At 35.0% G+C, this 27,296-nt stretch overlaps 1 protein-coding gene across 3 annotated transcripts in view; it reads right to left on the reverse strand.

Annotated features, from left to right (window-relative positions):
- LOC588616 (sodium channel protein type 4 subunit alpha B) overlaps window positions 1-13,784 on the reverse strand; it is a 34,288-nt gene extending 20,504 nt beyond the window's left edge. For 2 of the 3 annotated variants that reach the window (XM_030977454.1, XM_030977453.1), the window contains exons 1-10: window positions 13,481-13,784; window positions 12,621-13,329; window positions 6,871-6,998; window positions 5,335-5,421; window positions 4,524-4,547; window positions 3,709-3,837; window positions 2,779-3,092; window positions 1,809-1,866; window positions 1,148-1,159; window positions 245-389 (exon numbers count right to left, since the gene is read on the reverse strand). In XM_030977454.1, coding sequence (XP_030833314.1) covers window positions 245-389; window positions 1,148-1,159; window positions 1,809-1,866; window positions 2,779-3,092; window positions 3,709-3,837; window positions 4,524-4,547; window positions 5,335-5,421; window positions 6,871-6,998; window positions 12,621-12,935 — 1,212 coding nt within the window. In that variant the 5' untranslated portion in view covers window positions 12,936-13,329; window positions 13,481-13,784. The remainder of the gene's footprint in view (window positions 1-244; window positions 390-1,147; window positions 1,160-1,808; window positions 1,867-2,778; window positions 3,093-3,708; window positions 3,838-4,523; window positions 4,548-5,334; window positions 5,422-6,870; window positions 6,999-12,620; window positions 13,330-13,480) is intronic. The other variant, XM_030977455.1, reaches the window with a different exon arrangement.
- Window positions 13,785-27,296: the final 13,512 nt, after the last annotated feature.

Below are 27,296 nucleotides of genomic sequence, written 5' to 3' on the forward strand. Positions count from 1 at the left end.
TTCTAGTCGGTCGTAAAAGGCAAATCGGCTCCAAATCATAGACGATCGTACGAGTTTAATGATGTCACAACGATTATGAATCCTATCACAAGTTTAGTTTGTTATTAGTTACTTCTTTCTCCATCCCTCTCTTTCTTTAAGCCTTCTTCATTACGTCACATGTGATATATTTCATACGCTTATATATATTCCATATTTTAGTTTTAAACAATAAATTTATACACTCATTCCACTATATACTCACGTTATTATAGACGTTTTCCCAGTAGTCTAGTGTGATAAGCTGGAAGCATGTTAACATGGAGTAGCCTATGTTGTCAAAGTTCGTGTAACCGTCGTTTGGGTTGTCCCCGATGCCTTCCAGACATGTGTAATTTTCCGGACATAAACTGCGTGGTGTGAAGGGATGTAAACCAATTAAAATGCATTACCAAAAAGCTGTTGTCTCAATTTAAAACCAAACGTCCTGTTTAATAGCTGTCATTAGCAGTCACTGTTAAGATATTGCTGACATACCGTCGCTGTTTTCACGAAGTGACGGTAGTGAAAAAAAATTGCATTCACTTTGCGTTACGATTTTCCTCACTACCGTCACTTCGTGTATTGCTACTACAATCTTCATTGTTTTATTTAACATGTTATGCCCCGGTAAGATTTTCTTTTGCCCGATCACATATAAATTTACTTCTTTAAATCTTCTTCCTTTGTATTTTTACAACAAAGACTTATCCTAACTACTTAATTTCTCACACAATGCAGTGTTTATATAACGCATATACGTGTATTTTCTCTTCACCATCGCAAAAACCTTGACAAAAGTCAACTCAAGGGCGGTTTTAATTCCTATTGATTTGTACATGTATAAAGAGAAACTATGTTAGGGATAGGTTACACACGAATGTCATCGTAGTATTCCCACTATTCACAAGGTGATGCATATACGGTTATTGACATTGCATTTGGTTGAGTTTTTAAAGCTTTTGCGATCTGTTCTTAGTTATATAATTGGCATGGACTAGGCTTCATATCTCAACAACAAAAATTCTTGATTTAAATGAAGACAAAATTCCCAAGTATATTTCACTGAATACGTAGCTCAAACATCTACCGAAAATTAATTTATTTTAACAATTTTCAATCAACTTACCTCCAATCTCTCCTGTGTCACGGGTACCAGAATATAAAAAGAAAAGTGTTTAAAAATACGAAATTAGAATACTGTCATTAAGATGAAATTCAATTATGCGTTTTTCTATTAATGAAAAATGTAGAACAAACCACTTTTATTTATTGGTAGTTTAATTCAAATAAAACCACGCCGTTCGAGTTTAATTAGGTACCATATTTTTGGATATAAAACTAATGAGTATTCGTAACTTGAAGTGTTTACTTCATGCTGGAAAACCCACTTGAGAATTTTAATTGAATTCTCAAAATGATTAGTATGTAGTCAGGATAATAGTATATGATACTTGGATGAAAGGGCGAAAAAACATTCACTTGACGATTCTCATTTTATCGTGTTATTCTCATTACATTTAAAATAGCCCTTTTATCTATTTTCTTCTATTTCATTCATCATTATTTTTTCTTTTTGCTCGCGAGCGAAGATTTGTTTAATTTCTCGGGTGTAGTTTACTTACCCTCCAAAAAACACTCAATAGACGATTCTCATGTTATCATGTTTTTCTCATAACATTTAAAATCAGCCTTCAATCTATTTTCTCTTATTTAGTTTATCGTTATTTTTTTCTATTTTTTCGTGAGCGAGGAATTGTTTTATTTTCTCGGGTGTATAGTTTACTTACCCTCCGAGTGTCATGTTTGAACAGATGACGGGATCTGAATTCCAAGTCAACCAATTTGCTGCAAGATAAAAAGCGGATAAAATAGTAATGAAACAACAGCTTTTAATGGTTAGCACAGATAAATTATACATAATCATTTCATTTATCAGTTGGCCTAAATACATGTACATGAATTTTCATTTACATTTTAAGGGCATGTGCATTTTATAAGCAGGAGTAAATGTATACATTTTATATACAAGGAAATGAATATGCAGTAGCTTTATGGTTAACAAAATATCATTCCTATCAATGCAATTGTTTTTTTTACAAAAACAAAAACAAATCCTTTTATTTCAATATATTTACTAGGACACTTTCATTTCAAATATCCTGTTCAATCGTCTCCCGAATATATTTTACCTTAGAACTGAATATGACAGATTAATTCTATTTTCGTCTCTTTTCTGTTCAAATGAAAAATAATCATGTCTGACATTAAGCGAGACGATTTAATAATCAAAGCACAATTATTTCCGTCTTACAGTCAAATTAATACACTATTTGAAAATTACATGAACATACATAAAGAAAGAAGGCGAGATTGCTGAAAAACACGAGAGATTTGATCGCGTCACCATAAAGATACATTTTACACATATTACATAATTACGTTATAGTCTTTGCCTCCATAAATCGTCGGCTTCCCGCAAAAAAAACATGCTAATACTGCATGAAATTTGGAGTCGTGATTTAAGCCATGCACGCCTACCGGTCAATAATTTTTTTTTTGTCTAAGATCCCCATTGGTTTGTAAAAAGTTTCTCTGTGCGGGCGCGGACACCATACAGTGCTTTTAGCCTGCGATTCCCGAATGATCGTAACATTTGCGCCTCGGGGTCATATCAAGATGTAACGTCCCCTTGAACCTATAGAAACAGCGATGCCTCTCATAGCAGTCAATATATCTATAATATTTTTTGTAACATACCTGGGTCTTGTGTGAAGTTGAAGAAGTACTCGTCGGAAATGTTGAAGTCCACCGGTGGGATGTTCGCGACGCACTTCCGGGTGAGCTTGCCCATGAAGAGCTGGAGAGCGAGGAGGGCGATGATGCAGAGGGCGAACACGGTCAGCAGCATCACCTCGCCCAACATCTTCGTCGACCGGATGAGGGCGTTGATGATGCTCTTGAGACCAGGCACGACGGAGATGGTCTTCAGGGCTCGAAGAACCCTGAAGGTCCGAAGGAAATTGAAGTTGCCGATGTCGACGCCCGATTCGACTAACCCGAACGTGATATACCTGTTGAAAAAAGTTGAGAGAGTAATTGTCAAACAAGGAGATACCAATTTCAAGTTTCTAAATTGATTTTATTTCTCAATTCTTTTAAAATCATAAACGAATGCAAAATATATTTCACATTCAGCAACAAAGATAATAACCAAAGAAAGGGAAGCCAATAAAAGACGTATCTTACACAGGGACGTTAGGCATGTGAAATTACAAATTAACGATATAAATGTTTAAATGTCTGTTCCTAAGAAAATGGAGGCCCTATGAGAAAAAAAAATGGCTTCTTTTCTTGCACATTCTACAAGAGTTACAGAACAATTTCCATTGTAACTTATACTATTTATAACACTTTACATATACCAATGGAAAGGATCTTTTGTAACGCTTTACATATCCAGGAAAATGTCAACTAAATTATAATTATTTTTTTTATATTTAATTATTTCGAAGGTAATCAAACGCCTTGATCGAAATGTATTTGATTGAATATTCGTAAGTCGTTGGTTGTTACATAATTCTGGGATTGTATATAGCTTTCAGGAATAATGTCTCCTTTCAATAAAAACTCTCATTTCATTAAAACATACCTTAGCGGCAGAAAGGAAATGTAAAGATATATACTTACGCCAAAACGATGACGAAAAAATCCAACCAATTCCACGCATCTCTCATATACGTATGCGGATGGAGTGCAAATCCTCTCGCAAAGATTTTCACAAACATTTCAACAGAGTAGATGGTCGTAAAGATGTACCTGGTTATTCGGAAGAAAGGATAATATTCTCAATGGGTTTTTTTTGGTATGAGGTCTTATATACGCTTCTGATATACATAATATAAAGTGTGATTTTTGGCAATCGCAAACTATTTCTCTCCGAACTTTCACTCGCAAGGAAATGCTCACTTAAAAAGTTATCATAAACCAATACCATTAACCTTTAAGGTGAAAGATATGACTCATGTCATCTTTGAAAATACTGCACGAGATCCAATCCAATCCAATCCAAAAGATATTTGATATAGAATTTATAGATAATTGCGACATGTAGAAAACTAAAAGTCGAAGCTAGAATGGTTTTGTTTAATACTTTTGAACATAATTTTAGAAAAAGGATCTACGCACTATAAGAATAGTGCAGAACTCTTTTCATCAGTGAGATTGTTTACTTTTGAAAAATATATAAAACATACTAACGGTTGACATATGTTCTATCTCTTCTTTCTCTATATCTCTCTCTCTCACTCTCTCTCTCTCTCTCTCTCTCTCTCTCTCTCTCTCTCTCCCTCTATTAAAAAAAAAACATACACACACATACTTACAACTATTTCTTTCTCTGCATTTCTATATATAACCCCAAACCTACCCATCTCTCTCCCTCTTCCTTCAATTATCATTACATATACTTCAAACACATTTATATGAATGATGATTATACTTACTCAGCTATTTTGAGGTAAGTTGGCCTGTGGATGAAAAAGGGAAGAGAAAGGGGAAGCGGAACAAATAAATTTCATCGTTAAAATACGCTCTTAATAATTGTTCGCCAAGCAGATCTTACTTTTACGAAGTTCTGAAAAGAAGATCTGTAAATAACTAAGCCACAATGGATGAATAGTCGCAATTGTATTTATATGCCGCAGTCAAAGTTTCTTTAATCCGATTTATAGACCAACGCGGTGCACTTTTCATCCCTATTCACAATAACGGTTGTTGATGAAAAAATTACGATATTGAGACCTTAATTGTGATAACTTTGTTTTCTCCTGAAATTCCGATTAGACCGAGGGTAAATGACAATCAATTATGTTGGATATAGTCTGAGGGTGAAAATAGGCATTTTTACTGCCAGTTATCAATTATATGTAATACATTTAATACTATTATTATTGTAGTTATTATTTCTATTACTATTATCATCACCATTATTATTGTTATGCGAGCGAGAGAGCGAAAATTTGACAATCTGTTTAGTAAAAGTCAAATTTCATCATCAAAATAAATTGTAAAGGATAAGATAAGATATAGAAATCGCAACTACTACCATTACTAGTAACTTCTTCTTCTTCTTCTTCTTCTTCTTCTTCTTCTTCTTCTTCTTCTTCTTCTTCTTCTTCTTCTTCTTCTTCTTCTTCTACTGCTACTACTACTACTTCTCTTACTATTACTACTACTACTACTACTACTACTACTACTACTACTACTACTACTCCTATGAATACAAAAACAAACACAAATGGAATGCAAACTTACTCTTCAACTTCAGGTGGCCTAGGAGTATCCAGCATCAGGAAGACACAATTGGCAATGATGGTTAGGATTACGAATAGATCGAAGAACGTACACGGTGGTTAAGGATTACTCTTAATGTATTCTCCAATCATATGCATACTGTTGCCATGACGACCAGACGATAATAGGACAGAAAAATCATTTCTATGATAATAATAAGCCGATCCGACCTTCATGATTACTAATAAAGGAGCAGGTATACCGTAAAAAGAAAAGGGCAGACGTTTGACTTTTTTTACTGATTGTCAATAGAGATAGACTTGGTGTGAAGTTACAGAAGACGGAAAAAGAGGAGAAGAGGCGAGGAAAATCATCATGTCAATTATATGAGAAAAAACGACAGACTTGAACTAAGCAGACGAACTAGGTGAGGGAGCTGACTATAATTGCATCCTTTTTTGTTTTAAACCTTGATCTTTATATATAATAAACCAGAACAGAAGTTAATATGAACAGTAAGTGATGTAGAGAGCATTTCGAAGAGTTATTTTGTTGTTCGTCGGAATAATCACCTTTAAATTGATATGATTCAATGATCTGTTAACTAGTTGCCAATTTGAAAGCTTTTACGGATTCTTTTTAATAGAAATATATTAAACTTTGCCAGTGTTCGCAGAGGTAAACTGAAAACATAAAAACTCTATGTACTAATGAAAACATTAAATGTATTAAAAAGATAAATTATTTTAGATGAACCGATACATAACAATTGACATGAGGTGCAGGTTTATACAATTATTATACATAAAATGCCAATATTTTCCATAAAATACTTATTCCTCGAGTTTTTTAAATTTGTATTGTTCACAATATTCTCAATCCAGGGCAAATGCAGGTGTCAAAAATAGGGTAGGGGCTCACTTAGCGTACGTTTTTCCGCGCCATGATTTTATTTCTCTTTCAAAAGGGGAAGCGGCCCCTTCCCCCCGCCTATATAGGTTACACATTCGACTCTCTTAAAGAAAGCCAACCACAACATTATTTTGTTTTTGAACTATTACTTCCGTGTCGTAATACAAACATTAAACTGTATGTACTAATGACAACATTAAATATATTGAAAACATAATTCATTTTATATGATATGGTACATGGACCTCTAGGAAGAAAAGAGCCATTTTATAATGGCTCTGAATAGAGCATTCCAGCCGGTTTTTTAATTCTTGATTTGTATTATATTTGTAAATTGTATTCTCATATGTATTTGATTTTTTTTTGTACGGAAAATAAAACCAAACCAAACCAAAAGCAATCTTCAAAATATGAGCTTGAAATATATACTTCTGCGTCGAGATTGTGCAATTTTGAGTAGACTCTCGGTTAATTTTAATTCGACTTGTCGTGCGCCGTTTTATGATATTCTTTATTTACTTTATACTTTGTATCCGTCAGCCCATAGAATGCCAGATGAAGTTTATTGAGGTTGATTTTATATGCTATAGCTGTACAAAAATTATTTTCTTAGGTGGTTGGCACACTTTGAAATGAAAAGGATATTCGTTGGTATAGATCTTGATCATCAGCCGCCGTAATGGATTGAGTGGTGACAAACAATATAAAGCGTCGTTGGTCGTGAATCGGAAGATCTGAGATGTTTTGAATTTTCTGCCGACGACCACAAATGACTGTAAGAGAAATGGGGAAAAGAAATGATTAAATATTAGGTTACAAAGTCTATTTATGATATAAAAAAGTGTAAAATTAAACACACAAAGAGTTTGATAAAAATTAACCCATGTTGGGTAAAAATAAGGGAACATGATTGCATGTCGGGTAAAATTCAACCCAATCTTGATGATGGTCGATCCTCTATATACATGTAGCAGTGTAAATGATGTTGACTACACTCTTAGAATGTAAATCATGTTGGGTATACACGCATGTTTGTTAGGTAACTGTTTACTCAATATTTTGCAGAGTTGTTTCATTTTTCACTCAGCTCTTTTTAGAGCGCAGTCAAGATCATGTATATTACGATGAGGTAAATGACCTTCTTTGATAGAATTATAAAATCAAGCAAACAACTGACAAAAGAAAAAACACCAACAAAAAGAAAATGATTGTAAAATCAAAAGTAGGTGGGTAGGTAGGTAGGTAGGTGGTCTTTAAAAGTAATAAGGTCAAAACAATTGAGATTACAGAGTGGAATTTAGAATTAGAATTAAGATAGTACATAGAAATTAGAAGTCTCTTGCAAAAACAAAAGAAATGTGTAGTGTACACATATTGGTTGCGGTTAAAAAGACACATGAAATACGTAACATGATTACATAATTGAGACAATCAATAATTGACTTAATTGAGATAATTGTGACAATAACATAATAAGGAAATATCCCACTGCTGCCACCATGTTGAAAGATCAGATGAACGGATAAATAAGAGATCACTGTAGACAATGTTCATGTATAAGTGGCCATCTTGAAAGTGCTTTATTCAGGTATCCTTCCGCCAATCGCGGCCTCATTACGCACATCAATGAACTATTGGTGTTGTTCATATAGTACCACACTGATAAGGTCAAATGAGACAGAAATAGAGGTAGTGACAGAATGAAAGGATGGATTGGGTAGTAGGAGAGGGAGAGAGAAAGAGGGAACTATAATAATAGGGGGGATCATATGCGATCTTACAATATTCCGTCCTTGTTTTCACGAAGTGACGGTAGTGAGGAAAATCGTCACGCAAAGTGAATGCAATTTTTTTTCACTACCGTCACTTCGTGAAAACAGCGACGATTCAATGATCGTTGTCGCGGTTGAAATTGAGTCTAAAGGGACAATATTGTGGATAATAAACTCTTTATGTTGTACAGTCTCTCTCAAGATTGACATTAGCTTCAAAACAATGTTTCTTCACTTAAATCGACCGATTTTCTATTCCCGTTTGGAAATTATATATATCAGAACTCCATATTCAGATATTTTCATGGTCGCAGCTACCATTGTGTGGCCGTAGGCGCTATTTCAAATTTATCGATATTTATTTATTTGATATTTTAATTTCTCGAAATCCTTAGCGTTTTACTTTTAGAGCCCATTTTTTCAAAGTTGCTTATTCTAACACTAGGTTTCACAATGGTAATGCAAAATTTAAATTTCATAATCAAATCCTGTTGAAATATTACCAAAACTTTCTATTGTAGAAGTGTCGTAGTCGAGTGGTTTAAGCACTTGACTTGAAATATAAAGGTCGTGGTTCGATCCCCGATACGACACTAATCTTCTTTGGCAAGGCATTAATCTTCATTTGCTACACTCGACCCAGGTGAGGTAAATGGATACCTAGCAGGAAATAATTCCTTAAAATATTTTCTGCAGTATATGCTTACGTCATGTAGGCCCTACGTCATTGACGCAAATTTATTGGTATTGGAGTAAATGGTGCATGTATAGATCCCTTATGTAAGCAGCATAACAAAGACATGCATTTGTTTCGATTTACTGGAAAGCGCTTCTTTAACTTGCGACTTAGCTGCGTAACGTGCTAATTATTTACTGTACTAACCAAATATTGAGTTTGTACTTCACTGTCGTATATATGACATGAGTTTACTTCATTCCGCAGATCATCACACAGTAGTCATAATTTGAAAATAAGTTATCTCTTGTTTTTTGTTCTTAAAATCCTCTAAATGCTTATGATATATCAACCATTTCGTTTTAAATCATACAGACTTGGTTGTGAATGTAATATACTACATGTATGACTGCTGGAATGATCGACATTTGAGAGAAAATAACCCCGGCGTCAGAACTATTCAAACTATCGCTACCCAATTTGTTCGTTTCTCCTAGTAATGAGCGACCTTGTATAATTTGAGCGTTATTCTTCAAAAGGCCATTCATCACGACATGCCATTGTTATCAGGTTGTCGGGTTATTTCATCGATAATACACATTTTGGCTGATTAAACAGTTTTTTATATAAACGATCTATATGAAGAGTTAAATAAAACTCCCAAGAGTATGATAGTGCGCAAAACGCCATTTACCTTATACCGCAAAAGTACTTATTATATTTTGTATGTAAAAAAAAGAATGTACATAATATATATCAATAACATTAATGATGATACTTTAGTGACCATTTCCGGCAAATATTCAAAAGACGGCGAAAAAAGAAAGTAAATAAACATTAGAGAAGAGGAATTCAGAGGGCATAATCACTACAATTTTGGATTTAGATAATCTATTTGGACATGGACAAGGTGCATTTTTTATAGGCCATAAAGCAAAGGTTGTAGACAGAAATATAAAAGATTTGAATGTAAAGATTGTCCATGAGAAAGAGAGAGACAGACTTCTGAAGTTTAAAAAAAATCGCTCCCTGTCTTTGAGATCGACTGTACGATCTGCAACGACATGCAAATAGGGCAATGGAATTATGATAAAAATGTGAAGACTATAAATCAAGAGAGGCATTTTTTAGGTATCAGTCGTTAATCTATATTTTTCCTGAGGCAGCTAGCGACCAAAATGAGGATGCAAAAAAAAGACACGCAGACGAATACACAGGAATACATAATTGATGTTGAATAATTATTCAGCACGACGGGCATCTTTTCTCCCTCCGTGCCCGAGCCCGCTCTACCCAAACTAATCCCCCCATGTACGTTTCTTTGAAGATTAATCAATACCATGAATATTTGATGCTGTTGTTCAGGGCTCGACCCACATCGCTAAAGTAAAAATAGTTATTTGCATGAATATTATAAATCATAAATCTCAAAGACATCACGAATATGTTTTTGATAAATATGATATATATCGAAAATATTATTGTGTAATTTGTAAAATTTTTGTTTTGGACATTCTTAAGTAAACAAATTTAAGATCTTCAAGTTGGCACCGTTCTTGTGCCGCTGTGAGATGGGGCGGAGACAGGAGTTAGGGAAACGAGCCCCTTTTCCTTTCTTTTTGCTGACGTCACGGGAATATGAAATCAATATTCTAAATAGGACTTTCTTCTGCGGTTTATTTGTTTGTATCGCTGCCTGGGATCCAGGCAATGCCTGATGTGGGGCGAGATTCTGAACAATGACACTGGATTTTTGGTTGAAATGGAAGAAAAGAGATGGAGAAGAACCCGAATTGTTTGTTGTAGGAACCAAAATGGCGGCCGCGATGATTATCAAAGATGTTTCCCTGGCATAGTTCATCACTAAAACTACCATCATTTTGATATATTTCGTCTCGTTTTCTTAAAATTGACAAATTGTATCCAACAATGATATGCCTTTAACTGGAATTTTTTTAATGAAATAGAAATAGACCTCTCAACACGTTTTAGCTGGGTGAAAGTAAAGCCAGCGCAAATGTGGTAACAAAATTGTAGATGTTTCAAAGAAATCAACAACACTATAATAATGTATTATAACTACCTATATTTATTGAATTTGATATTTTTGAAAGTGTAACAGATTTTCCATAAAATATGTCTTTCGCGTTCTTTCAACGAGTGATAAGAAAACATCAGTTTCTAAGAGGAAAATCGTTTTGTTTATCTTGTTTAAAGTAAACCCTTTCTTCTGTTCAATAAATATCAAAGAATGTGGGATATAATTATAGTAAAATAACCATCGTAGTTTTTGTTTATCTGGTTTCTTTTTAAAAAAAAACATTAGTGTTCTTCCAAACCATTCATTTATCGAAAATTCCTATCATCAACATGATTTCGATTACGTTTAAATGATACAATCGTATATTATAGTAGTATTACATGTTATAACTATCGATGACACAAGAATTAATCATTTACTTGTTTATATTTTGGCAACAATATCCAACCAACACTTTAATTGTTAATATGTTTAATGTGTTGTATGAATTATATGTTTTAATGCATTTTCATTTCTATTACTTAGCATGGAAAATGAATAATAACCTAACGAACATTTATGACATAAAGCATTGCGACACAAGCTCATGATTAAACAAAGAGATAAAAGAACATGGAAATCAATCATCTCCATTCATCGATCACTTTCTGGTATATCAATGTTCAAATAATTTTCTTTTTTAAACTCAATTTATTCATTATGCTATAACAACAGGAGAATGTTGTAATTATATTCTTAACATTATTAAGTATCAAACCAACATTTGAATACGTTTACCTGTCTGTATACAAAAAAGTTTCTCGATCTATGCCGACCATCCTTCATTCAATTTGAAGACAATGTTGATTATTTTCTCCATCGAATGTGGTCTATGTGGTTTAGAACTTGCTTTATACAAGTGCTTCCTTTTCTTCTTATCAATCAATTAGCCATTGAATTTATTGGCAGAATGTTTAAACCTGACAATGTCAGTGTATACATGTTGTAGATTGGGTCAAATGATTTAGGGGGGCACTGGCCATCATTTGGGGTCCCAGTTCTTACAGGGTGGTTGAAATATGACAACATGCCATTTAAGTGCCCCCATTCTACTACACTTACTGTAAAAAGAAAATTATATTGCATGATGATATTTATCTTCAAATAATGAAATTTCATATATGATGCGTTAATAATCAGATAAATATGATGACAATCCCAACCAAAGGAAACAATAGATAGGAACAATAGTCCAAAGACTGAATAATCCAGGATCAAGTGCCTGGATCAAGTGAGTTATGACCGAATTATAACACGCTAAATATTTAGTATCCTATCATTTAACCTCGCCCTTTTTTCACAAACCATGATTTAAAAAAAAATTCTATAAATATAACATATGATATATGAAAAGAGAACGGTCAAAAGCAAAGCATATATATTAAGACTTATGAGAACTTCGGGCGAGTTCGACACCACATGTTTAGAAATATGCCATGTCAACATGGTGGAATGCTGACGAACTATTTTCATTAACATATCTTTTGGTGTGATTTTTTTATGAAACTCATTCCTAATAATTTGTATTCACGGGAGCTAACATTTTCAAAGCACATCGATTTTTTTTCTCGTAGCTTCCCTTTTCTTGTCTTTATCAATATTGATATGACTTCAACTTTTGATGTATTTTTTATACGACGATGAATAAATTTATTTATTCCCAGTAATATAAGTTTGACTATAACATTTATCAGAGGAAATTATCAATAAAGAGTTCTCCCATCGACAATAACCATGAATACTTGCATTTTAATATCAGAAGGTAATTTCTTTACTCTTTTATTTTCTTGACATTTAATGTGGAAATAAGTAGTTTTAGGATGTGTTTCCTCGCAACACTGCAAGAAACAATCAAATTAGTTCTTACCCTATCTTCTTGTCGGGCGGGGTCCAGTTCTTCGATGGGGGTACTCAAGAGTTTCCTGGGAAAGGGACCGAGCTTGAAGGGGCAGACGCTTCCGGAGGCGAAGTCGGAATCGTATTCACTTTCCTTGCCCCTCTTTTCCTCCATCTCCTCTTCCTCTTCATCTTCGAGATCGGGACGTTTACCCGTTTTGATGAGTCTCTGCCTCTCCTTCTTGGCCTCATATCTCTCATTCCCTTCGCCGATCGCCTCTTTGGTCAACCGCCGGTAGTTCACGTTGTTGATGTTTTCTTTCGTGATCACGGCCGCCACATCCATGATGGAGGTCGGTGATGTCGACGAAAATGTCTAAAAACAAGGTTCCTTCTGTAATCGCGTCTAATGCCTAAGTTAATATATTCATTCTATGAGCCTTCTTCCACACAATCAAATACTTTTCCTGAGTTGCCATTTCCAGCTATAACATGTTGAAAACATCTTCTGGATGTTTTGTTGAACGAACGATCCGAAAGTACTCCAGCGAAGCTCGAGGCGCGATAATCCTCAAATAAAAACGTTTGTAACTATTCCAAAAATATCCGGATATTATATAATAAGTGATCGGTCCAATGTCGGATTCATCCGGCTAAATTATCATCATCATGAGTGATGATAATGGACACTTGGTAACAAGTAAATTTCTTTCCTTCGGTGGGTAGGGATACAGTGCTACCTGTATTGAAGAGATAGAGAGAGAGAAAAAACAAATTATTGATTAGAAGATGGAGGGCTTGGAGGCCATTAGTATATCTACGCCATGGGGTGTAAGAAGAAACAAGCAAACAAAACGCATCAAACGAAAGTATCACCAAAACTTTACTCACCCTTTCTTAGAGGAATCTTTGATGACATACACATCCAATGGTATTCCAAATCACAAGACAGTCAGTAGTATTCCTTGCCTGACATGGACAACTTTTGCAAAAGCGATGTAGGGGGAAAGTAGTTTCTGGCTGTTCCTGCCCTCACTGTATCGGGTATATGGAGATGCGCCTGAGTCAACAAGCCTATGTCTTGAGTAATCCCCCCTGCTCTATTGTTGTCGCGGGAAGATATCGAAGTGTTAGTCCGAGGGGGTCATCTTGAAGCCCCCTCGTTGACGTAGGTTGCCATGGCATGTCCTATTGTGTGTATGAATGCAACCCCATTACACAACGCAGCGGCGGCGCTCTTCAAGCTATCGCTCTGAAGGAACGGAAGAAGGAGCTCTGGACATTGCATGCAGCGCATCGCGAAGAGGCTGGTATCCGTAATACCAGGTATAGATGCTCTTCAGAGTTCAGATGCACTACAGAGTGCGTCATAAAAAAATGTCTGGAGCGTATTAGATATCTATATTATGAAGCTATTCTAATTCATTACGTCAGTACTAACTATGTAAGAATAGGTATATACATGATATTTTCTTCACATTTTTCACTCGCAAACTTCTGAATATTCGGGTATTAGTTTTTGCATTTTTCCCTTACGTCGTTCTTTCTTTTATTTTTTTTCTGAACTTCATCAAACGTCTTCAAACTAAGCTATTTTATTTCATTATTCCACAAACTGCGTAATAGTTTGCTTTATGATATTTCTCTCAAAATATTTCTTATTCCTTTACTTGAGCCAAATTTCACACTTTCTATTTTCTTCTTTATTCCAGCTCTCATCTAGATATATATATTATATATATATATTAAAGGTAAAGACCAGTATTGGAAACGCCCCAATTTCAAAAATATGAAATGGAAGCTCTCATTACCAATCATGTGAAAGAATATGTTTTGACTAATACATGATGATAACAAATTTGCCGGGAAACCGTCTACTAATTCATATATTTGGTAAATTTGTTTCTCTCATGGTCTGTGAGAGATATAGGGTAGTCCCATATACATCTTTCTGTGTATAGCGCTTGTAACTTTACGAAGAATGGGCCAAATTTCTTATCATTTTGATGATTCCAGAACCTTGCAGATTCTAGATGCTAGATGATCAACCTTTTCTGATCGATTCCACAACGTTTCTTTCACAATGCAATCGCATGACCATAACTGGTCTTTACCTTTAATAGAGTGTTTTGAAGTTGAAATAAGTTTTATTTAGGCCTAAAAAAAGAACTTGTTGTATTGAACATACATATTTTTTTATTCAAAAAATCTATAATTTTTTTTTTTTTTAAATCTTTTTTTAAATGCCGACCGTAGATTTTCAGATTTTTGGGTAGGTCGCAAAGGACAATACAACAAGTTTTTATTTTAGGCCTTATCTATCGTTTCTTATGACCAGAATGTCAATAAATACGGACAGGTTTATTGAAAAAAAATATTCATTCAAATATTCATTGATTGCGTGTTGACACTGATCAGCAAGCGCATACATATTTGAAATGCTATAGAATCACCAAAATAACATTCAAGTTAATTATCGAAAAGTTGAGACCGGCATTTATAAACTTATAGATGCCCTTTCTAAATTTGTATGGCAGTCACAGCCTATGAGACCGACAGAAAGCAAGACTATCATTATCGTTCTCACTTAGGCATTCTTTCAACGTTTAGAGGGTTTAGGGTTCAAGAGCCCAAAGGCCTACGAGACAGACATTGATTTATTTTCGTCCCTTTATATATAATATATATATCTTTCGGAAGATGTAACCCTCGTCTCTTTCTAATTTCTTGATAATTTGTTTTTGATTTTCCTGATTCAATCTCCTTTCTTCCTTTCCCCCCTCCCCCCCCCTTTTTTTTTGGGGGGGGGGGCGTTAATGTATTTATTTGTTTGTCCGTCTCATTGTACTGATGCTCGCAATAAGGGTAGATGCCCCACCCATTAATTTCTTGGGGGATTGAATGAGTAGCCCAAGCTGTTACCGTTTGATTTTGTATTATCACCCCCTCCCTATCCTGAATATTCATTACTCTTCTTTAATTCAAGATTTTTTTTTCTTCTTATCTACTTGTTTTAATTTTAAATTATAGCCCTAGGGCTATGAACATTATGTTGCGAAAAATCTGGATATCCGTCTTTTTTAAGACACTCACCAATATTTCAGAAGAATTTTTAGAAACTATTAATACATGGTGTATTAAAAATTGTACCGGTTTGCACTTTTAACACATTTTTTTTTTTGGGGGGGGGGGCGAACAAAAGTTTAGTTTAGATGACACATTGTCGAAAGCAAGAAAAAGAATGAATTACATGAAAAGTGTTATCGCTTTTCGCTTAATGACTAAACAGCTATGCAATATTTGTACGTTGCATACCCCCGTTCCTGTAACCATGCATGTTATTTTGAAACACCCTGTAAGCCAAGGGGATTCGTCTCAACAGAGCAAGCCCTCCTATGTGCTGATAACGGTCCATTCGTATGCTAATTATAATCCTTCTAACGGGCTTTTTTTCCGAGAGACTTCGCACAAAACACGCCACGAAAACAGAATCTCCACGCAGCTCGCTGCAGGCAAGCTATACCCCCTGCTTGGTACTCTGTACTTTCCCTTTCTTTAAGAGGATGAGCGAACAGGACCAATAATTTGGACAACAATGGAAGGAGGAGGTTGTTTTATTAAAGTGAGTCTAGTGGCGAAGCTACGGGGGCCATAGGGGAGAACGTGCCCCAATCCCGGCTATGAAATAGCAGAAAATGAAGAGAAAAAGAATTAAAGGAAGAGAGAGAGAATATATGAGTGAGTGAGTGAGTGAGCGAGAAAGAGAAAGAGAAAGAGAGAGAAAGAGGGGGAGATAAGAGGGAGAAGGGGAAATGGAATGAGGTAGTGTTAGCTCTATAAAAACAGCTCCAAAGTGACTATATGGGGACACGTGCCCCCCCCTCCCGACTTATTAAAATGTCGAAAAGACTGAGAAAAGAAAGAGAGGAAATGGAGAAGAGAAAAGGGAAGGGGGCTGTTAGAGCTAAACCGAGTTTACCACGGCGAAGCTACTTCAGGCGCAGGTACAAATAGAAAGAAAAAGAAAAGAGGAAAAGAAATTAAAAGAGGAAAAGAAAGTAAAAGTGGAAAAGAAATTAAAAGGATCAAGAAATGGAAAGCGAGAGGAGGAAAGACAACATTAATACAACAAATACACTACGAATCATTCCCAGACCCCCAGACCCCCTTGTGGGGGATCCACAAACTACAAACACTGCTTTTTAGTGGATTCCTCCCACCTCCCCAGAAATTATGAATTTCTTGTAATAATTTTATAATGTGTCAAGTGTATTTGTATACTAATCAAGATAAACAATGAATATGTTCGTACATTTTTGTTCATACTTTCTGTAATAACATCTGTAATACCTTTGTTTATCTTTCTGTTGGAAATTAAATAAATACAAATTAAATTGAATCGAAAGTCAGTGCCCCCTCATATCGGGTTTCGCGCTACGCCACTTCGCATGCGTCCTTTTGGATTGTTGACAACTTGACAGGATTAGCTTAACATCGCCAACACTGGCGTACCTATGGGGGGGGGCAGGGGGGGCAGAGTGCCCCCCCCCCCCCCCTGACGGGCTCCAGGGGAAAAAAGAAAAAGCGGAAAGAAAAGAAAAGAAAGGAAAGGAAAGAAGAAAAAAAGGAAAAGGGAAGAAAAAAGGAAAGAAAGAGAAAAAAGGAAAAAAAAGGAAAGAAAAAAGGAAGAAGAAGAGAAAAGGAAGAAAAAGGGAAAAGAAAAGGAAAGGAATAAAAATGGGGAAATTAAAAAAAAAAAAAAAGACCATGGCCGTACGCACCAAGGGGGGGGGGGCAGTATTCCGCATACGGCCCTGAAAAATTAAAACAAATGAAAATAGGAAAATATAAGTGATAGAACTGCTTGCTAGCCTATTTTGTATTAAATGTTTTCACTTGCTCGTCCCCCTGAAAAAAGAAAAGGATTAGTATTGCCTAGAATACAATTGTGCTTGCCCCGACGGGCCCCAACCTGCAACCATGGCAACAATAACACACAATATATGTACCAAATGTTACTAAAAGAGACTAATTCATTTTTCTCGCTCGCGAATAAAATGAATAGACATTGCTTTGGAAACAATTGTGCCCACCCTTGACCTGCAACAATATCATTAAAAATGGGAGAGTTTTTTCGCCCTCTCGCCAAAAAGGAATTGAATCGCGTTAAACGCGATTGCGTCCATCCTGACCTGCACCAATAAAAACAAGTTTATTTATTAATTTTTATTAAAAGAGAATTTTTTTTTTTTGCTTGCTCGCTATGCTCGCTCGCCAAAATGGAATTGACACCGCTAACATTCCCGCCCCAACCTGCAACAACCACTTAATAATTATGTACCAAACGTTATTCAAAGAAGTTTTGGTGTGTTCGTGCTCGCCAAAACGGAATTAACATCACCTTAGACATGATTGTGTAAGCCCTGCCCTGCAACAAAAAAATCTGAAATTTATGAACCAATTATCATTACAAAAATTTTGCTCGCTCGCTACGCTCGCTCGCCAAAATAGAAATAACACCGCTTTTAATAATCACGTCCCTGACATGGAACAATGAACCCAAGTTTATATACCATATTTTCCCTATAAAAGAGAAGTGATTTTTTTTTGCTCGCTCGCTACGCTCGCTCGCCAAAATAGAAATAACACCGCTTTTAATAATCACGTCCCTGACATGGAACAATGAACCCAAGTTTTATGTACAATATTTTCCCTATAAAAGAGAAGTGATTTTTTTTTTCGCTCGCTACGCTCGCTAGCTCGTGGAATTATGTGCCCACCACTAACCTGCTACAATATCATTAAAAAGAGAAATGTAGGGGGTTGCCTGCCCGCCAAAATGGGATTGACATTGCCTTAAACACGATTGTGCCCGCCCCCTACCTGCAACAATGAAACAAATTTTATATAGCAATTCATTGAGAGAAAGATGTATTTTCGCTCGCTAGCTAAAATGGGTATAAAATCACCCTAAACACAATATTGTTCCCGCGCCCTGCATGGGACAATTGAACCAAGTTTAAGTGGCAATTCTTAAAAAAACAAGTGATTTTTTTTCTTGCTCGCTACACTCGTTTGCAAAAAAATTAAATTAACGTCGCTAACAAGTGAATGTTCCCACCCCCAACTTGCAACAATACCAGTTTATATACCAAACGTTACTTAAAGATTTTGTTTTGCTCGCTCGCTCGCCAGAAGTGAAAATTAGCATCGCCTTTTTTGTTTGTTTCGGTCGCTTGCCCCCCTGACGGAGTATCCCAGGTACGCCACTGATCGCCAAGGATGGTTGTATTCAAATCAAGGAGCTGATAGCACAATAGGAGGAACAGCTAAATGCAAATACGATGATTACCTTTATCTGAGAGTCGAAAGTATGCGAAACTGAAGCCACAGAAAACAGTGATGAAATACAATTATTTAACTAAAAAATAAACATTGCTTCTTCTCGATTTTCTTCTACCCCTATAATTCTAATGATTTCTAATCATTACTTCCTTCTTCTTTTTTTTTCTTTCGTGTATTTTTTTTTAAAATTATGCAATATGTACAATTTAAGGTGAAATAAACTTTACAGGATGTTTTATGCGTGTTGCACTCATCTTTATCTAAATTTGAGACTTCAGTCTTTTCATATTATACCGTAAGATATTAAATTAACTTCTGTTTTTATTTGTTCCTACAGAAGTTCAATCAAAGTGCCCTTTTGAGATGTAAATTTTGTTTTGTTTATTAATATAATATTTAAAAAAAACATTAAAAAAGGGAGAAACATGTGTACAAACGTGGAGAAGGAGGAAAAACGGTGTAAAAGAACAGGAGCGAAATAGAGATATATACAACAGTCAGAAAATATGATGGCATAATTTGTATAAATTAATTCAAAACAATTAATAAACAAGCAGACAGTGAACAAGAGAAAGGGAAAGAATGCAATGAATATTGAATGGTAAAAGTAAAAGAGTGAATAAAAGCAAATAAAGTATATGGTTGTGAGAAGAAGAAAAAAGAACAAGCAAAATTTGGAATCAAGACGAAAATGATATTCCAATCGACTTTTACTTTTTTTTCTCTCTCTATTTACGAGTATTTGTAACAACAGATACTTGAGTGAAATTGTATTGTATCTTTAGATTTTAAGTTGTCCTTCTGCAATTGTATTATTACTTTTTTTCAATTTTAAGCTTTAAGATTTTACTCTCAGATTATAGCCATCTGGCGTGACGATCATTTCGACTAATTGAGTTAATAACACCATTGATAAAATGAGACATTTAATATGAGACACATTTTTCGCTTTCTCTCAAAATTGTAGAATGTTGTGCTAAATGGTGTAAATGTTGTAATTATCTTACTTTTCTTACGTATGCCTAATCTTATTGGTAAGGAAATGAGCAGTAGCTAACATTGCTAAGAAAACTGATGTTTCATAAACAAATTTATCACATTTTGACCAATTTATGTGAACAGAATAAAACAACATCACTCTTAATAAAAATATTTAAAAAACCTACTCTTAACAGGAAAACAAATCTAGATTGGACAAATACCTGTCCAAATACGAATTCTACAGCACCTTTAAGTGACCTTACATTATTTATCTCTTTCCTGCAAACTAGTAGGGAGACAAATTATCACCTAATTAATATTCTTTTTGTGAGGCGGACAGTTACTGACGGCTGCAAATATCAATACCGGAAAATGGCGCGCACTCGACGGCAGGTGCTGACACAAAAGTGGTGCCACTATTTACACGAGGCGGAGTATTGGAACATGGTGTGGAATCTTAAGATAGGATGGGGGAGGGATTTTAATGTAACATTGTTTAAGTTCATATCAAAGAATACTAGTTTGCCGAGAAGGTTACATACCAGTGGCGAACTCGGGGTGGAAGGTAGGTAGAGGGGGCAGTGGCGGATCCTGGGGGGGGGGCGGCCCCACCCCCTGGGATTTTTTTTTGTTTAAAACATTTTTTAACGTTAATTTTTTTTTTTCAAAGGGGGGGGGGATGCAATTTTTCGAGGGCCAAAAAAAAATGGAGTGCTCACTACCCCCCCCCCCCCCCCCCCCCACTGAGCGAATATTGGCCGGCACGATTTTCATATTTCAGCACACTAAATTTCAAATTGATTTCAAATTTGGGCCCCCACCCCTAAGAAATCCTGGATCCGCGCCTGGGGGGGGGGGGGGCAATTCTGATTTAGCTTAATATTTGCACACTTGCTCCCTTCTCCGGCACGTTTCGGAAACCTTTGATATATAAATTCATGCCCTTTCATTAATTTATCGTTTTATTTAGTGAATTCATCATTTAATTATTCATTTAGTTATTTGTTAATTTTTTCTATTCATCTATTGATCTATTTGTTTATTTGTTTATTTATTTAGTTTGTTTTATTAATTATTGATTTTTACATTTTCATTAATTGATTTATTTATTCCTTGATTTTTTTTTTAATTATTCACTCATTTATGATTTTTTTTCTTTCTTTTTCATATAGCTATTTATTAATTCATTGAGTCAGTAACTTTTTTATTTTATTCATTTAATTAATTTTTCATTTATCTACTTCTTTATTCATTAATTTATGTATTCATTTATTCTATTATTCATGCTTACTTACTAGCTCGTCCGAGATTTTTAACACAAACTTTTATCCCTCCAGAAAATAAACCTGGATCCACCACTGAAATTTTTATTGATTTCATTTATTTTTTTAACTCTCTAAACTTTCTGAAAATTACATCCCATGAAACGAGTCATTCGAGAACTCAATCTATTTTATCATCTTCAGAAAGATGAGACAATCCTTAAAAGTAAGTAGGCTAAATGAGGATTCAATTGGCAGGGAGAAGATTTTTATCCTCTTAACCTTCTGCAAATTGCATCTCATGAAACGAGTCATTCGAACTCAATCTATTTTATTATCTTCAGATAGATGAGACAATCTTTAAAAGTACATTAATGAGGATGCGATTATCATGGAGAAGGCTGTTATTTTCTTAACTTTCTGCAAATTATATCTCATAAAACAAGTCATTCAAAATCTATTTTGATATCTTCAGCCAGATGAGATAATCTTTAAAAGTACGATAATGAGGATTCGATCATCAGGAAGAAAACTTATTTCAAAGTCATTTTCCAGAAATGGGAAATGAAACGGTAATAAACCAACAAATTACGTATTCTTTCGCAAATCGGTGCGTTTGATTCATATATTTCCCGAGAGACTTGACAATTTTCGAAATGGGCTAATGACAATTAATCCTATGAAGAAATATTGATTTAAAGGACTTTTCCAAAGATGAGTACGGTAAACTGATTCATAAATTATTTGAAATTCAACCTGTGACAACAATATTGATAGTCAAATTGAAAATGCATACAGAAAGCATAAATCAAATTGATAATTCTTAAGAAGGAATTAGTAGTGGTTTCAAAAGCCCCTGTGTTCAGATATGAAATAAACTACCACACAATTAATTCATAAAATTGACTAAATATTAGACCTCCCCCCTTAAAAAAAATCACACAAAAAATGAGTCCGCCTATATAGGTTTTGTTTACGTAAAAATTAATTGCAACTGTTATTTCATGTCATTACATTTATTTTTCAGTTCTGGATAAATAATAACATCAGTATACATCAAAAATAAACATGGATTAATGTAAACTTATTTTAAGCTCAATTGGCCAGGGCTCCAAGATAAGATACAAAAAATAAAACGAATCTCACTTTATGTCATTAAAAACAAACGCCGCGTCATGTCTGTATGCTTGAATGTATACACCTCAGAGAATGTCAGTCCTTCTCTCTTCACGTTCTTCATCTGTCCCCCATTCTTAACCTTCTCTTCCTATTTCTCTTCTTTCTTACATCCATCATCCATAAAATTTCATTTTTTTTGTCTGTTAATTATTATACTTCTACTTTATTATGAATGACCCAGTGTCAAAATTATTTTAAGTAACTTAAATTCTACAAGCTATATGCTTTTTATTAAGTTCCTTTTTTCACATTATTTAGTGTAAATGCCATACAAACTTATGCTGTGTAGATGTCTTTATTGTTCACGAATATCAATTTTTGTAAACATGCTATGTTTTGTTAATGTATTGTATTTTTTTCATGTGAAATACAAAGAAACTAAGCTGAAACTGAACTGAGGACTATTGAAGGATAATGTAATTGATGGCTTTGTTGTGAAAATCCTTATGATTCATAAAGGTAATTGAAATATTTAAAACAATTGCAAATCGAGGCGTGGCCATCTTTGTGGTATGGCCCTCTTCTTTCTTCTCTGGTCTCTCTTAGTAATTCCATATTTAACACCATCGTCATCATCATAATCATCATTAGCTCCATCATTATCATTAAATTCATCATATTTTTTTATAATCATCATCATGAAATCATCCTCGGTGTCGTCATCAGCATCATAATCATCATCATTATCACAATCCCTTTTACCATCATCAAAATAATGAAAATGGTAATCATCATCTGCTCCAAAATCATTAATCGTTATAATGTTCCATCTTTTCATCTTTAACACAATTGTCTTAATCATCATCATCATCATCATCATCCTAATCGTCGTCATCTTCGTCATCATCATTATAACCATTATTATTTTCATCTTTATCAGTAATTTCATCTTCCTTTCCCATCATCATCATCGTCATCATCATCAAATCATCCTCGTTGTCGTCATCATCATCACAATCCCTTTCACCATCATCAAAATAATGAAAATGGTAACCAGCTCCAAAATCTTTAATCGTTATGATGTGATTGTTTTGATGTTGTAATCGTTACTGTAATGGTCTTTTTTTTTTGTCTTCCTGTTTTCTTTTTCTTTGGCCTAAAACTTAGCCATGATAGCACTCGAAAACAATGGGTGGTTGTTGCAACGATGTAATTTTTAATCGCAATCCATTATTCTGTTCAGATTAAGCAAAATGAAAGAAGAAACGTATTCAATTACTTGTATAAATTCCCTTTGGAATTGTAATAGAAAGAAAAGGCAACAGCATCATCGCTATCATCATCATGTTCATTGCCATCATCATCATCATCATCATCATCATCATCATAATAAATTGTAACTGTTTAGGACACGAATTTGAATAAACATTTAACACTGTTTACACTTGTTGTACATTTACTTTGCATACCCCCTCCCCCTGCATCCTTTTCTACGTATATGGGTTCAAAAATTACTCATTTGCAATATACTACATCAAAATCGAGAACAAGATAAAAACCTGCCCTTTCTTGTTGACATTTTTCGAAAACATCTCTGGAAAGAGACATCATTAAAAAGAATATTATTGCGAGTTTAATTTCAATATGAATGGAATTTCTGTTTAATGATCAACTGTCATTCTGTAAAACAAGCAGCAAGCGTAGACTGGTTTACCAATACGGACGTCCTAACAAAGATTTACTGTGGTGTGTTTATTTTCGACATGATTAAAACTGTCTTTCATGACTGTATTCGTCTTGCATTCTTAGTAGAGCGGAAAAGATCTCAAACCATGTCTCAACCCCGATTGTACTGTGCATGAGTATGGACCATGTACCATTTCACTTGACTGGATGTATACCTGTGTCGTCTCGTAAAAGATCAATCAATTATGCAAATTAGATGCTCCTTTTAAGTACCTCTATAGCCTGCCAACCCATCACGTCGTTACGTTACTCATTACTCGTTTGTTATATTTCGCTTTCTGTTTATATTACTATGGTTGTTGAATTATGAATTGAACTTTATGATTTGTGTGAAAAAATTACAATGATGTATTCCTGTGTCGGCTTATCTAATTATCTGTTTGTCTGTATGTCTGTCTCTGCCTCTGTCTCTGCCTCTGTCCCACTGTCCTTCTCTCTCTCTCTCTCTCTCTCTCTCTTCCTCTCCCTTTTTTTCTCACTCATTCTCCTTCTCTCCCATCTCTCCTCTCTCTCTCATCTCATCTCTCCTCTCTCTCTCTCTCTCTCTCTCTCTCTCTCTCTCTCTCTCTCTCTCTCTCTTTATCTCGCTCACTCTTATCACATTCATTCTCCTTCTCTCACTCTTCCTCATTTTGTCCCCTCCGCTTCAATGCCCAACAAGCAAACTTTCCTAAAGGCTTGTGGAAATTGTATATTCTTTATGAATTTTAATGTTAAAATATGCATCTATTTCTTTCTAATTCTCTTATAATTATCTCTAATATTCAAATACACGCTCCAACAAGAAGTCTTCCTCGATTCCTAATCAAGTATCTCGGTTATGCATGACACTTACTATCTCCCCGCCTCTCTTTGTATCTGCTTCTATCTTTATCTCATTCTTCCTTCTCTCCCCATTCTTTTGTTGGTCTCTTCGATCTACCCCTATTCATTATTTACACGTATTTGTTTACCCCCCCCCCCCCCCCCCCCCCTCCACCTCTCCCCTTGTCTCTTTCTTTGTGTTGTGCTAGTGTATCGAGGTTATGTGAACGGTCTGCTACACATCACACTAAAACGAAAACTAACGAAATAAGGCCGACAGATGTCGCTCTGACGAATAAAAAACTATTTAAGGCAACATTTGATAAACCTTTACGTGCAATGTTATTTCACTTCGAGTGACTGTAAATTTTGCAAATTCTCCGTTAAAGTGTCGTCAAAGTTTATCATAATCCTGATAACCCGATTTTACCCTTGCTGGCATTTCGAAATTTCTTGTGTATTTTTGTTTGTCTGTTTTGTTTGTTTGTGTGTATTTGTTTGTATGTTTGTTTTCTTGATTTACTCATAATTGTTATTAAATAGATATTCCAGTAATCCTGCTACAAATTTGCTTCTAACCTCTTCCCGTAACTTTGTTCTAGCGACGCCTCTGCCTCCCCCCCCCCCCCGCTTCACCATACAACAACCCAAAAAATCATGAAAATATCATGTCAGGACAATTTGTTAAAACAAACGAAAGTGCAATGTGTCACCAAAAAAAGCATGATGAGAAGATACAGACTCGTGTATTTTTGAAAAACAGTTGGAAGATATCAAACAAAGGGATTTTATTTCGTCAAGTCTATTACGGTTAGACGAGAAGACAAGTTCGACAACCTTGTCAAGATCATTTTCTGGTACCGAGACAAGATTCAGTTGTCACTTCTTTTTCTTTGTGTCTTTTAAACAAATCGAACAGATGGAAATGCTTAATATTTTGAAATACATTTCATATCATGATATTCGGGCCAATTTAGTTCTATCAGAGAATACTGACATGTCACTTGTCACTTTTGGTTTACTTTTGACGACTCGATAAGTTCCTTGATCTTTGTGCGTTATGATTATGGTGAGACAATGTGTTTAATATGCCATTCACACCCAAGGTATGCTCATTATCATAGTTTTATGAAGCTGTGTTCACCAACTGGAAACGATATTATGTTTTTGAGGGTAATTTCATGCATGACATTTTGATTTATTACATTGTAACACAAACACCAGCGGGCTTAGACACTGATTTTGCATCTTGTACCGGTAGAGATATATGATTATAAATTTTGGATGAACCGACCCTAGTCCTTTAAAAAAAGGAGGAAAAACGGACGATATATTCTTTAAATCACCATTCTCTTCACCAACAACCAACTACAAGACCGACCTTTGTGGCGAGCCCATGGTTATGTGTCTTACTATATAAATGGAAGGAAATAACTGATAATGAGGCCAACTATCAAGTACAAGGAGGTATTGGGGTATTACAACTCTGCTGTTCCCTACGCCCTCACTCTCTCTCCCCCTCTCTCTCTCTCTCGCTCTCTCTCTCTCTCTCTCTCTCTCTCTCTCTCTCCCTCTCTCTCTCTTCTATTTCTTTCTTCGCCATTTGATTGAGGCCAACGAAAGTCAGTAATCCCTCGTTAAAGGGAAAACGATTACTTTAAAAAATGATGATGATGATGATGATATGAGACACGTTATATTCGTGAGAACATTGTCTTATTAGCTCCAAACAAAATATTCTGGACTGGAATTCATACACTAAACAACGAGATATTAATTCGAATATTGCGCCATCCACCAATTTATTATAAATCGAGTTATCATTCAATCATCATTCAAATCAATCATTTTTGGTGTGAATACGATTTATATTTAATTCCTTTCAACTTTTGAAGAGTATACGCTTTAGTAACTATCTTTGAAGGGAGTGAAAAGATGTATACAATGTCTTCTTTGGACAAAGTCTGGGTTTTCTATTTCGCAATTAACCCCATGGATAAGACAACTGTTGTCACGTGATGTAACATCACGTGATATCAGGCGACCCTGTGTTTGTCGTTCTTGACCTTTAGTCAACAGTTGAGAAACTCTGGACCCTACTTGACTGTTTTTGATCTAGTATTGGTTGAACAATTGACTAATCCAATATACTGCAGATTATAATCCAGTGACTATTCAGAATTAACTTCAAATACCAAAGAGTTTCACATAATGGTCCTTATGAATTGGTAATGTACATTTATTTAAAATAAAGGCGTTGATACAGTCATATGAGCTAAACTACAAATGAAACTGTTGCTGATCGTAATATGATCAATCGTGAATTTTGATAAATAATGACCATGTTTTGCAAAAATAATCGGTACTCACTGTACTGAATACAAATCAATGAATTAGTTTATGATTATTTAATAATCTGCATATTCAGAGCGTTTGTAGTATATCCTGTT

This window comes from Strongylocentrotus purpuratus, unplaced genomic scaffold (assembly GCF_000002235.5).
Source record: "Strongylocentrotus purpuratus isolate Spur 01 unplaced genomic scaffold, Spur_5.0 spur5_scaffold_9, whole genome shotgun sequence".
In the NCBI taxonomy this organism is placed as follows: domain Eukaryota; kingdom Metazoa; phylum Echinodermata; class Echinoidea; order Camarodonta; family Strongylocentrotidae; genus Strongylocentrotus; species Strongylocentrotus purpuratus.